The sequence below is a fragment of the Ursus arctos genome, unplaced genomic scaffold, assembly GCF_023065955.2.
Source record: "Ursus arctos isolate Adak ecotype North America unplaced genomic scaffold, UrsArc2.0 scaffold_4, whole genome shotgun sequence".
Lineage (NCBI taxonomy): Eukaryota > Metazoa > Chordata > Mammalia > Carnivora > Ursidae > Ursus > Ursus arctos.
This window is the reverse complement of record NW_026623056.1, coordinates 80,082,781-80,095,311: the sequence shown is the minus strand read 5'-3', so window position 1 is coordinate 80,095,311 and position 12,531 is coordinate 80,082,781. Positions and strand designations below refer to the sequence as shown.

At 38.7% G+C, this 12,531-nt stretch overlaps 1 protein-coding gene across 6 annotated transcripts in view; it reads left to right on the top strand.

Moving 5' to 3' along the window:
• The window catches only part of GRIK1 (glutamate ionotropic receptor kainate type subunit 1), a 363,796-nt gene extending 351,951 nt beyond the window's left edge, over positions 1 to 11,845 (top strand). For 4 of the 6 annotated variants that reach the window (XM_026515292.2, XM_026515224.2, XM_026515139.2 and 1 more), the window contains one exon: positions 11,690 to 11,845. In XM_026515292.2, the coding sequence (XP_026371077.1) occupies positions 11,690 to 11,845 (156 nt within the window). Of the gene's footprint in view, positions 1 to 11,193; positions 11,281 to 11,689 lie in introns of all 6 variants that reach the window. The other 2 variants (XM_026514942.2, XM_026514860.2) reach the window with 1 other exon arrangement.
• The last annotated feature ends 686 nt before the right edge of the window (positions 11,846 to 12,531 follow it).

Sequence of the window (12,531 nt, the reverse complement as noted above, 5' to 3'; positions counted from 1 at the left end):
CAACCAGCTCTTGGCGTCAAGTAAATAACTGCTGAGACCACTTCGACCCCACTTGCATTTTAATGAAATTTAGAAAAAAAAAAAGGGGGCTTGAACATGAAAAAAAATTTTCCAAACTCTCTTTTTACATCATTAATTCTCAGACTTTGGCGTACCTCAGAATCACTCAGGGAAATTACTTAAAATGCAGATTATAGGTTTTATCTCCATAGACTCCTTCTCAGTGAGTATAATCCAGGAACTGGCATTTTTAACAAAGTCTGAAAGTGAATGATTAAAACTACTTGTGCACATTAGTTTTCATAAAAATTAGCTTAAAAATAGCAGTGTTCTCCAAAATTAGGTCATGTACATGAGTTTTTATTAAAACTATCTTTAGTACAAGAGGTTTTTAAAATAGCTTTTCTAACATGAGTTTTTTCCCTTAAAACAGCTGTTTAAAACTGTCGGTAAGCATGAGTTTTCTTTAAAGCTAGATGGAATACAGCAATTTGACTTCAAATTAAGTGGTGAGAGTGAGATTTTATTAACACTGGCAGTTTATCTGTGGATTATACCTTGAGGAAGACTATTTCAAGGTAACAAGGGAGCAGAGAGGTATGAAAAGATTAAACAAGTACACGAAGAACTGTGGAGCACATAATGGTGTCTAAACTGGTTCCTGACAAGCCTGTTTATAAGCCAATGCAATAAGGAAAAAAAAAAAAGGCTTATTTTGTCTTAGACTAAAATGATAAGCTGAATTATTTTACAGTTTTTTCAGCAAAATTGGAACTACCTAAGGAACACATGGTGGGTGGAGATAATGCCCTTAGGAAAATCAGCTGGTCATATAGTTAAACCTTCCCCCCAAAATTATTTCCAAATACTTTACTGCATTTGACTAGCATTATATTATGTTCTATATAAGCCATCGATGGCAAAGCAGGAAAACAATGAATCCCAATTAGTTTCCAAGCCCATGACCCTTTACACTATTTCCCAGTAAGCAATTTAAGAGTAGCCTGGCCTTGAAAAGCAAAAGAAAAGCAAAGCATTCTTACTTCTTGCACTATTTTCTGCACATCTGACTGTGCCAAATGGCATTATTAATTAACTCATATGGATAATGAAAAATTTCTGCTTGCTGCTGCAGTTTTAACTTGCCTTTAGGAACCATCTCATTATGCTTCCCACAGTTATGGAATTTTATATGCACAGATGCACAAGCATATTAAAATCATTTTTGCTTTCAAAACCCTCTCCATAGAGATGATATCATGGAAAATGGGATTCTCCTTTAAATTTTCAAAGAAATTCTATCTGCACAAATAAGAACATTTTTGTGATAGAAAACCAAATGTTCTGTGTGGTTTCACATGCTACAGAATCCGCAACCCAAATAGGGAGAAGCGGCCAAATTGCACCATACCGCCATGTCTCCATGTTATAACGTATACAACCAGATACACACAAAAATAATGAGTAAGAGCTGAATGATGTAAAGACGTTACTGTTGTTTCATTTATCCACTAAGTTTAAGTTAGTAGGGCCAGAATTTTCTTTCTGCCCAATTTTTAACTGAAGTGTTTAGACTTGAAATATTCGGATTTTTCAACTCAAGAAAAAGGATGGTACCCTGATCACTTAGTCTTTACCAACCATAAGAACTAAGAAACTACTGTCCACAGATAACCCACCCTAACGTCAAATTTATCTTAAGTCCTAAGTGTCACTTGGCACATTATCAGATGCCTCCAAGTGCTGTCAGCTTCTTTTCTTCCATAGTCTGATCACTTTATTTATTGGAGAAGTCTCAATAGGTTGTTTCTGTAATTGTGCAAAGAGGCTTTCCTTTGCCTGGAAACCCAAACATTCATCAATTCACAGAGAGGCCAGGAAGCAATTAATATCCATTTAGAAATAATTTTTCCAGTGTACAATGGCAGTGTCTTCTAAACCAAACAAACTCTAAAATGTATAAACGGCTCAATGGAAACATGACCTGGCAATCACAAGCCAAGAATGCAGGTGGCTGTGCTGCTACTGAATGGGTCTGTGACTTAGAGCAAGTCATTGTTTTTCCTCATTGTTCTTCCCTCATTCTTAGTCTCCCCATCGGTGGAATTAGGGGATGACATTTAAAGTTCTCTTCCAGCCACAGTATTTTTTAAGTTTGATAAAAAGTGGGAAAGAAATAAAAATATAGGAGCAGGACAAAAAAAAAAAAAAAAGCTTAGCCAAATACAAATATAAATAAGATTGTGCAGTTACCTTGAACATATTAAATTCTTATTGCCATAAGCAGAATTACCTATTCCTGCCCATGATGCAGGATGGAGTGGTCCACTCTGAATATAGAGAAAATCAGCCATCATGGCATCAAAGAGTGAAACAGTTCTCACTCACTCATAAGCAAAGCATTACAAACACAGGGAAGGCTACAAAGGTAGAATCATTCTTGATTTTGATGAGCCTACAGAGTAGGCAAAAACAAAAACAAAATAAAACAAACAAGCCAAACGAAGACATGTAGCTAGAAGTTATCTGAAGCTATGGAACTGATTACATTCTCAATCACATTCAAGAAAGAGGGTATCAATGGGACTGGAGTGCCTGGGGAAAACTATTCTGTAAGTGGAACTTAAATTCTGCTAAAGACAAAGGAAAACAAAGAAAAAGGTTGATGTGCTCATATTGTCTATTGCCTTTACCCCTACCCTCCTCCACCCCTAAGCACCAAGGTTTTTATATGTATTGCTTCCAAGCAAGACACGAATCAAATTCTTAGCTTTTGAGTTTTAAGTAGACTTTACAGATTTGTAGCATAGACAAAAATCTGGAAAACCGTGGCTTTCAGGCTCAAGAACCAGGTGTTTCACTGAGTAAGTTAGTTGTTATAATTCAAATAGTTTATCTCTAATTAGCAGGAGCCAAAACCCAGAGACCCAAGGTTGGGGAAATGCACAAAATGATGTTTTCCTCCCTCATGTTCCAGTCCTTGACCAGCTTTTGACCCCTAGGAAAGGAGGGAAGAATGGGAGGGAAGTCATTAAAGCTTCATGGTACTAGAAGCCCTGAGAGAAGGCCCCATGATCACCCCTGAGCCTAGTCCCAACTTGAGGACGGGAAAATAGAAACCTCAGAAAAGTTCAAGGGGGATCCTAAACAGAAAATGCTATTTTGGGGTTCAGAGGGTATAGCCCAGGAGGTGACAAAACTTGAGAGAAATTCTACATTCAACTGTCTCCAGAATGGTGGAATAACAGCATCTGGGCCATGAACCTTGAAGAGCCTCATAGTCCTGCTCAGTCCCATAGCATCTCAGGGAAAGCAGCCAAAACTCCATGCTGCTTCCCAATGAAGAGCCTTGTGGAAGAGCTGAGAGAACCAGTGGACTGAGAGTTGAGGTGGGAGTAGAAAAGACTCAATGTGTGGACCTGACATGGAGACCATAGTGGGGCCGCAGGCATCTCAGAGAACACAGCAGAGAGAGAGAGTGCAGCGTCTGTGACCTCCTAGGATGCCACACCCCAGTGGAAGCCAAAGGACAGAAGGTGTCCACAGAGTAGCTGCTCCCACCATCACCAATGCCCAGGCCTTCTATTCAACTCTACTACACCCAGATGCACCTTGGAAAGAAGACAAGAAGGGAGGTGGGGAGAGGCTCATTTTAACTGAGACACTGACCAAAAGAAACTTAGTTTTAAGCCAAAAGTGAGTTACCTTGAGTTGACAATACCCACTAGCAGATCGGGACCTCTAAGCTAAGGTGGGATCTGCTACTATTTTTTTATGACATCACATAGTTTTCTTGCACACCTAAATTTATAGCTTGAGAAAAATGTATGTCCACTACATGTGGGCATAAGCTGGTACTGCAAGGACTCCGTTGTAGCTCACACATGCACTATGGACAACTAAAACCCTCCAACAGGCTCGATTTACCTCAAGGCCAAGGCCATGCTCTGTATGAGAAGGGCATGCAAAAAATTTCTTAGAAGCTGATTTTTGTGCCCCTTACTCAGCCTCTGAGTTGCTGAAAGGACCAGGCCCTCTTGTCCACATGGTAATGGAAAGTCAGTCCTCATAGGATCATCTCAGACCTTCAACATGGAGGCCTCGTCGGGTACATAGGAGACCTATATTCAGAGGAAATGTGTAGTCTCCGAGCTTGCAAGAGGGGCTGAGGCGGGCTCAGGAGATATAGGGAAGCCGGAAGGAAGCCAGAAGGCCAAAGAAGACAGTCACATTGGCCTCTGATGGTGACTCCGGACAGGAGAAAGGCACTGTGAGTACCTTGGATTGGCATGCAAACCCACATTTCTGCCATTTTTAAGCAAAGAGAGCTGCTTGCCTCTGTGTATGTCCAGTCCACCTGAGGCTTATCCTCATAGCAGAAACACTTTCTGCTCTCCAGTCATAACACTTGAGTGGGCCACTTTGCAACCACCTCTCCATACCTCTCAGCCACTTTCTTGCCCACTCTAGGGCAGTGGAAAGTTTCAGCTGCTCCTGAGCACCCTTCAGAGGCCATAGGAGACAGAGGAGAGCCTCCAACGGGCCTGATGATCAGCTTTGATGCCATTTCTGCTTTCTAGTGACTGCTTTCTCTGAGTTTGAGACAGAGATTGGGCATGATTTCCCTGTGTTTTCAGACTCCCCCATCTATTAAGCAGTCTCACATCTATTTGCCTTATCTCACCCCATGGGAGTTTAACCCCAAAAGTGAGAAGTGAGGGGCCCCTTCTCTGGTATTCCTCAGCATCTAGGCTCTCCCAGCCCCTAGCTGGACAATTCTCCTTGAAAACAGACACAGAACGGTCCTAGCTTCATACCCCATCCCCAGTCCCACCGGCTGGGCCCCGAAGGCTCTAAGGCAAACTTTTACAATCCAAAGTGCCTTCTTTTTCCTTCTTTCAAACACCTGGCTGTTGTAATTAATAGCTTCAAAGACTGCAGTGGCTTCTATAGATCCACAAAAATCTATTTAAGAACTAAAAGCTGCAAATTTTACTTTTTTTTTCTTTCTATGTCATCCCTACCCTGAGGGCAATGCATATAAAAGCTCTTGCTATAACTTTAAAAGTGGAAAAAGGGTTCAGATTCAGAAGATTTGGAAAAAGCACATGGATTAATATCAAAATGGAACACTGCTCCAGTGTTAACCTCACTTTTCAAAGTTTTCCATGAAATTATACCTAATGTTAGAGGAGAATGAACTGATACCATAAGAGTTTGGATGTAGAGCTCTGAGCAGCCACCCTAAGTGAGAAATTTCTCTATGGTGCACTGGGTGTTATACGCAACTAATGAATCATCGAACTTTACATCAGAAAGCAGGGATGTACTGTATGGTGACTAACATAATATAATAAAAAAACATTAAAATAAAAAAAAAGAATTCTAAAAAATAAATATATATATTTATATATATATAAATGTATATATGTGTATATATATATATATATACACACACACATATATATATCCATTCCACTACATACTTACATTTATTTTAATGAAAGAAAAGTTTTATAAATACAATATTTAATAAAGATGAACCCAAGAAAGATGATCTTCACGTATCTGGTGTCACTGGCCTGTGGTGTCCCCCACAGGTGTGTATGTTCATGGTTCAAAGGAGCTCAGATTGGAAAACAGGGAATTCTGGGGTATGCATTTATGCAAAGAATTAGCTTATACCTAGGATCTGAGAGAGCAAAGATGTTGGCATCCAGCCTCAAGTGTGGGGGCAAAAAAGGATAAGGTAGAGGAGTTGAGAGGGAAAGGACATAGAGATGGTGAAAACATAAAATTAAAAGGAGCTAGGAAATGAGTTAGTGGGATTGACGAACTGTAGCCTAAGGGAAGACAGGGCTGAGGGGAGTGGAGAGCCAGTTTAAACACTGAAGGTGCAGTGAGAGGCTGGGTGAGGAGTGGCTTCTGGGTCACAGGTGGGGTTGAGGGGACCACACTCTGGAGTTCTAGTTCAGTGTCTAGATTTCCTCTACCCCCAAATTTTGAGCACAGACTTAGGTAATGAGACTCAGCTCCCTCATTAGCTTGCAGGCATAATTAATCATAACCACTATTCTGGAAACTGATATGATGGCCAGCTCCCAACCTCTCAAAATCATTGTTTTTAAGTCCAAGAATGGTTGCATAAGAAATGGCCCAGGGATTCTGAACGAACACAGAAAACTGATAAAACAAGAGCAAATGGTAGCCAAATCCTGAGTTCTGGGACACAAGAACTTCACACAAAGGTTGCATACGTGTGCTACTCCAACAATTCCCCTTCCCCTTCCTTAACACAATTAGTGGGGGATCACTGGAGTCTGATGTCTGCTCTGAGATCATCAATTATCCTGTGAAGACATAAAACATATACGCAGACAGGTGACCAGACTTTCCAGAGTCTTAAGGTAGCAAATGTATGAATAGAATTCTTCCATCCTTATTCCTTTAAAAGTTTCCTGACATTTTGAACGTTCTAGGTCTGTTCCCACATTGAATCTCAGAGTTTAAAAATGCTAAGGATGTGAATGCTTAGACCTTCTTGTTAAAAAGAAAAAAAAATCATTGAGACACTGCTTCCACAGAATGATAGTAATTTGACCAAACCAAGAAAATAACAGCAATAATAATCTCATTATTTCTCAGTAAACTGTTCCTTGATATCTATATTTCACTAAAATTTGGTCTATTTTACTAAAATGGTCTTTACAAAAAGGCTCCAGATTAGAGCTTGCTTTCAAGCAGATCTATATAAAATGAAAGATTTTTAGTAAGATGACACAAATATTATCTATATCTTTGTTCAACGCGTAATGTGAAAATTTATTAGACAATGTCACAGACCATTTCAAGCGTCTTTAAATAAGAAGCCTAATAAAGTAACAAGAGAAACCTATGCAAAATGTAAGGTGTGAAGGTATGCATTCCAAGCAGTTCTTCTAGATGTACCAATGAATAAAAACACCAAGTGCATAAATGTTAAATATACAATGACAGATCAATCTGATATTTTATTCGTAATCTGATGCCAAGTTTGCACCTAGTCAGAAAACCATTCTCAATCAGCCTAGCCTTGGTCATTTCAATATCGTAAACTACTCAAATTTTAGCACACAGCTTTTTCTATAACTTAAAAGAAATCACTCTCCACCCCAGACTACTTTTTTTTTGAGGCAGTTTATTTTAAGTACAAAACAAGACCTCGATTAGCTCCTCTCACCCCTTCCAGGGGAATATTTGTAATATAAGGATAAAGGTGTCAGGAAAGAAGAAGAATGTATACTGGGGTTCACACCAATACCAAGATATCAAATATTGGGGATTAATCCAAAGGAGTGCCATGCTGTCAGCAATTATTTTTAAAACTCAAGCCAAAGAGGAAGGGAAAAGAAGGCAGGAGAAGAGAAGGATGGGGGGCTGGGGAGGTCACTCGGAACACAGCACAGGCACAAAAGAAGTGAAGAAGAGGAATGGCTTTCTGCAAAATAAACAAGCAAATCCTTTCCCTTGCAAAACCAGAAGAGTTACAGGGCTGGCTGAAGCTTCACTTGTGGTTTCTGGTAGACCACTTGTATCTCAGTTTCCTTCCCTCTACAAGAGAAGTACAGGCACACATAGGCGCACACACACATGTACGCATGTGCACACACTCACTCTTGCACACACACGTACACACGTCACTTTTTGAACAATGTCCAGAACAGCATAAATGGCACTAACATAGTTTATTACTATAAACCCATTTATTTATAAGTGAATTTTCCTATCAGACTTGTCATCATAGGGATTCATTGTCAATGGGTTCAGAAGCAGAGAGAATTTTTTTTAAATGGCAAGGGACTGCAGTTAATTTTCATTTCCTCTTTATGCTTGAGCACCTATCCTTCACAGGCAAGACACAAGCTGTCATAAAGCCTATTACCACATAACACTAAAACATGTTATGAGCTGGGTAAAACAAGTAAAATAAGCATTGAAAATTTGATGTGTTAAACATGTATAGGACCTGCCTTAAAACACTGGTATAAACAAAGAATTCGTGCATAGAAAGGCATGCGATGGCTGAAATTAAAGAAGCATCAACCTTTCACTGTTCCTCCCTTTCATCCAAAAAAACAAAACAAAACAGAACCCAAAATACATATCAGCAAGTTCCATAGACTTAAAATATTTTCAGTGATATACACAATGTTATTTTAAAGAAAGGGAGTACTCCCCATGTGCCAGGCATTGTGCTAAGTGTTTTACAGGTACCTGCTCAACCATTCACAAAACAACTCTATGAAAAGCCTTCTCCTTCTGCTACTGTTTGCATTTTATAGATAAGGAAACTCAGTCAAAGAGAAACTAAACATCTTGCCCAGTGTAACCCAGCTACTGGGCACTGTAACTAAAATTTAAACTCCAACATTCTGATACTGGGCCAACTCACAACTAAAATTCATGGTCATATATGTAGATCCGTTGAAAATGTGAACTCCAACCACCAGAGAAAAATCGGACAACCTAGGATGCATGCTACAGGGGAATTTCTAGTCTGCAAAGCACTAGAGGATAATGCTGGGGTGTCCACCCTACCCCTCATTTCCCTGCCTCCTGAACACATCAGCTAGGTGGTCATCCACATGTCTGTTACTTTCTAATGAAATTAGTTTAGAAATTTAAATTTCCATACTAAACCTAATTTTTCTATGGCCCTGTGAACACAAGGGAGTTCATGAAAAGCATGTCCAGAAATAGAAGCTTTGGAAAAGCTACTTAAATTTTTATCCTAATTCAGAAGCTCAAAATTTATTTTATATATATATACACACACACGCGCACAATATCTTTAATTCTGAGATCATAAAAGGCAAATCGATGAATGAATAGGAGACCCTCCCATGCCATTCTGAGCTGACCTTCACAGTTTCATTTCCTGTGGATACAAGAGTGTGTGGTTTTCTTGAGCTCATGGCTGGTAAGGACCTTAAAGGTCGTCTTGCCTCATGACTACAGCAAAAACGTGGAAGCAGAAAGGTCAGCCCCAATATCTTGCCATTTTCTTTTTGACAGTTGGAGACAAAGTGAGAATCAAAAAGAAATCATTGTGACCAAAGACAGAGTAGCCAGACCGCTCATAAAACTATATTTATATTCACTTTCATGCTGGCTGCAAGAAATAAATACTTGGGGTTCATCAAAAGAATAGACATTTGTTGTATTTTAAGGCAATACAAAATTTGAAGGAAGATTGTGTTTTTTAAAGAGAAGCATAATTGAAACATATTGTCAAGATAAGATCTGTGACTGCCCCTCCACCCAAAATAAGAGAGGACAGGGTTTCAAATCCCCTCCTGGTTGTGTCTCCTATGTGAGCCACACTTGGAGACTTGCCTTGTAGTTTTAGTGCAAAATAAAGAGAAAAGTCTAAAATCAAAAGTTTGAGAGTTGAAATAAAACACAAAGATTGCAATTTCTTAACATATTTATAGGAAAAGAATCTACAAAAAGCTCTTTATAGTAGTTTAAGAAAAAAGAATTAATCAAGGTGTTGGAGATTTTTAAGTGAAAGCAGTTGAGTCTGGGAAGTCAGATGGACTGAGTTCAAATGCAAGCTTTTCCTCTTACGAATCACATTTCCTGGGCAAATTACTTAATATCTCCAATAGTAAATCTCCCCATCTACACAATGGGCATAGTAATTCCTACCTTATAGGATTGCTGTGAGATTTGTGTGTAATAGTGTGGGCTATAAAATCCTTGGCACTTCTTCCTTCTCTCCCTCTCTTCTTCCATTTTAATGATCTTCCTGAAATTAGAAATGTCCCGCGCAAAAAAACAAAAAAAAAACCTACCTTCCACTGAAATAAATATCTGAGCAGAAGTTGCAAAAACCCGAATGCAACACCATATACCACAAAGGCACTGTAAAATATTCAGTTCATCTTAGTAACAACACATAAATTTCACATCACATAATGCTACAAAAAAAAACATTAAATTTCATTTGTAACATACTTACTGTAACATTTTTTGGAAGTATAATTCATAGAAAACATTCCTAAAGTTTTTCTTTTAGTGGCATGATCCCCCTCTCAATTCACCGAAGTCACAACATAACATTTGAAAGAAAATTAACATGCACGACATGAATTTTCAGTACTATAAGAAAATGGAAATGAAATTCAAATTCTATAAATGCTTATGTGTAAAAGAGACAAAAAGTCAAATGAAAACTACTACTTTTTTTAGAGGTGTGTGTCTGATAGACCAGTAATTTACATCTAGGATCTAAATTTATCTGTCTAGTTTTCAAATCGAGTAGAAAAATTTTAAATGCTGCTTATTTAGGGGCCCCTGGGTGGCTCAGTCAGTTAAGCATCCTACTCTTGGTTTCGGCTCAGGTCATGATCCCCGGGTCATGAGATGGAGCCCCGCCTCCCGCTCCGACCTCAGCTTGGAGTCTGCTGGAGACTATCTCCCTCTCTTTCTCCCTCTGCTCTTCCTCCTGTGCTCTCTCTTTCTCTAATAAATAAATAAATATTTTAAAAAATACTTTATTTAAACTACATCAACTCCTCTATGGAACAAAAATGGAGTGTAAATTTTCAAAAATACATGTTGCCCATTAAATACAAGGACCGCAGGAGACATTTCGTACTTTGCACACATGAAACACCAATTTCTTCCTATCAGGCCCTCACAACCTGGAGAAATCATCTGGTGGTATGTTGTCATTTGAGCTTTAACATATCCATTTTGTGAGTTAATCACAAAGGAGTCACACACTTGCCCTCCCACACGCTTGACCAAAGGCTTTGGGATTTGAAGGATGTTTTAAGGGTGATCTCATCAAAAACAATACTACTTTCCAGAAATCTCTATAAGCAGGAATTTGTCACTCAAGGATCTTATCTTGGCTGGAAGAAATGACAGCAAATTATGTTTTACTATAGCATTTGTATACTGTGCCTGTGAATCCATACAGTGTAATTGTAATAGATCTGTACATATATATGCCATCTGCATATGTGTGATATTTCATAATTGTTGCTCCATTTTCTCCTTGTATTATGCCATCATCTTTGCTGTGCGGTTCGGTACCATATTATTTTCATTTCAACCACAGCTGCATCATTGCTGCTGCCAGATCTCTGTTTTTTGGAGAAAATATACAATTTAAAATTGTTTTTTTTTCTTTTTTTTTATCAGAAAGGAAAGTCATCAAGAATTAGATTTTATTTTAGGAACAAAGTAAGGTTTCATGGGAGAAAAAAACAAAGCCTTGGTGTAGAGAAGGTTTGTTCATTTTCTATAGCATTACTGAAGTGTCCGTATGCCTTGATAAACCTATCAATGTTTGGATCATCTCAATGGGGGAAATGACTTAACTTAACTCTATTTTGGTGTCTCAGCAAAGGTAAGTTGTCTATTTTGAGAGCCTAACTGGGTAGTTTTATACTACTGCATCTGTGAATGAAACCCCGAAGTTTGCCCAGCTAGCTTGCTGCCTCAGTTTCCCCAAATAGAAAAAGCGGATGGCCAGTGGGTGGAGGAGGAGGTGTGGGAACTGGCCGGGAACTTCACTCTGTGTCAGAGTTGCCTTAGACCACTCTCTCGTATTCATAAAAACTGAGGTGAGAAACAGACCGGTGGAGGAGGGAGCCAGTTTGGTTACACTGACGTTCCATTATTTCATGTTCTCTAGTGTCTCTCTTTCAATGCCATCATGGAAGAACTGGGAATCTCACTCAAAAATCAGAAAAAGCTAAAGAAAAAGTCAAGAACTAAGGGTAAATCTCCCTTCACAAGTATCCTTACTTGTCATCAGAGACGAACTCAGAGGAAAGAAACTGTGGCATAATCCAAGAAAATGTCTGCAGGCAGCTTTCAGAAAGGAAAACAAGATGCTCACTACAGGTGTTGGGAGAAAGGATTCCTGACAAGCGTGTGACGTGTTTCCATGTACCTATATACATAACCAGAGTTATGTATGTAGATATAAGAAATACAAACTTTTAAGAAGCTCACATAGACAGATCGTACTTGGAAAGTGGCACTGGTTCTTTGGAAATGAATTTGTATGCTCACTTATTTTGCCTTTTCTCTCTTCACAATAAATTGATGTGTGTGCTTTCTAAATAATAATAAAACAACAGGGTTTTTTTTTTTTTTCCAGAACAAGTTCTGGTGTTGGTTTGTTCCCCTTTACTCTGCTCCCATTCACAATGTTTGGTTGCCAAGTGTCATCTGTTGTCAGGTTGTTATTTTGATGACTCTTCGTACCTGTTCAGACAGACAGAATCATTTCTGGCTAAGTTTTAAAAAAAATACTTTTAGTTCATACCAAATACCTAGCCACTATAGTAAAGTTAAACTACTCATCTTTGTGCTTTAAAATCTAACTTCATAAATACTTTAAAATGGCATTTGGAACATTGGTAAGTATAAGATAAAAGGATTCTTAAAAAAAGGGGGACATTCATTCAAAAAATATAAGTGTCTACCACATTCTGGACACCATTCTAGGTTCTGGGGATACTGTGGTGA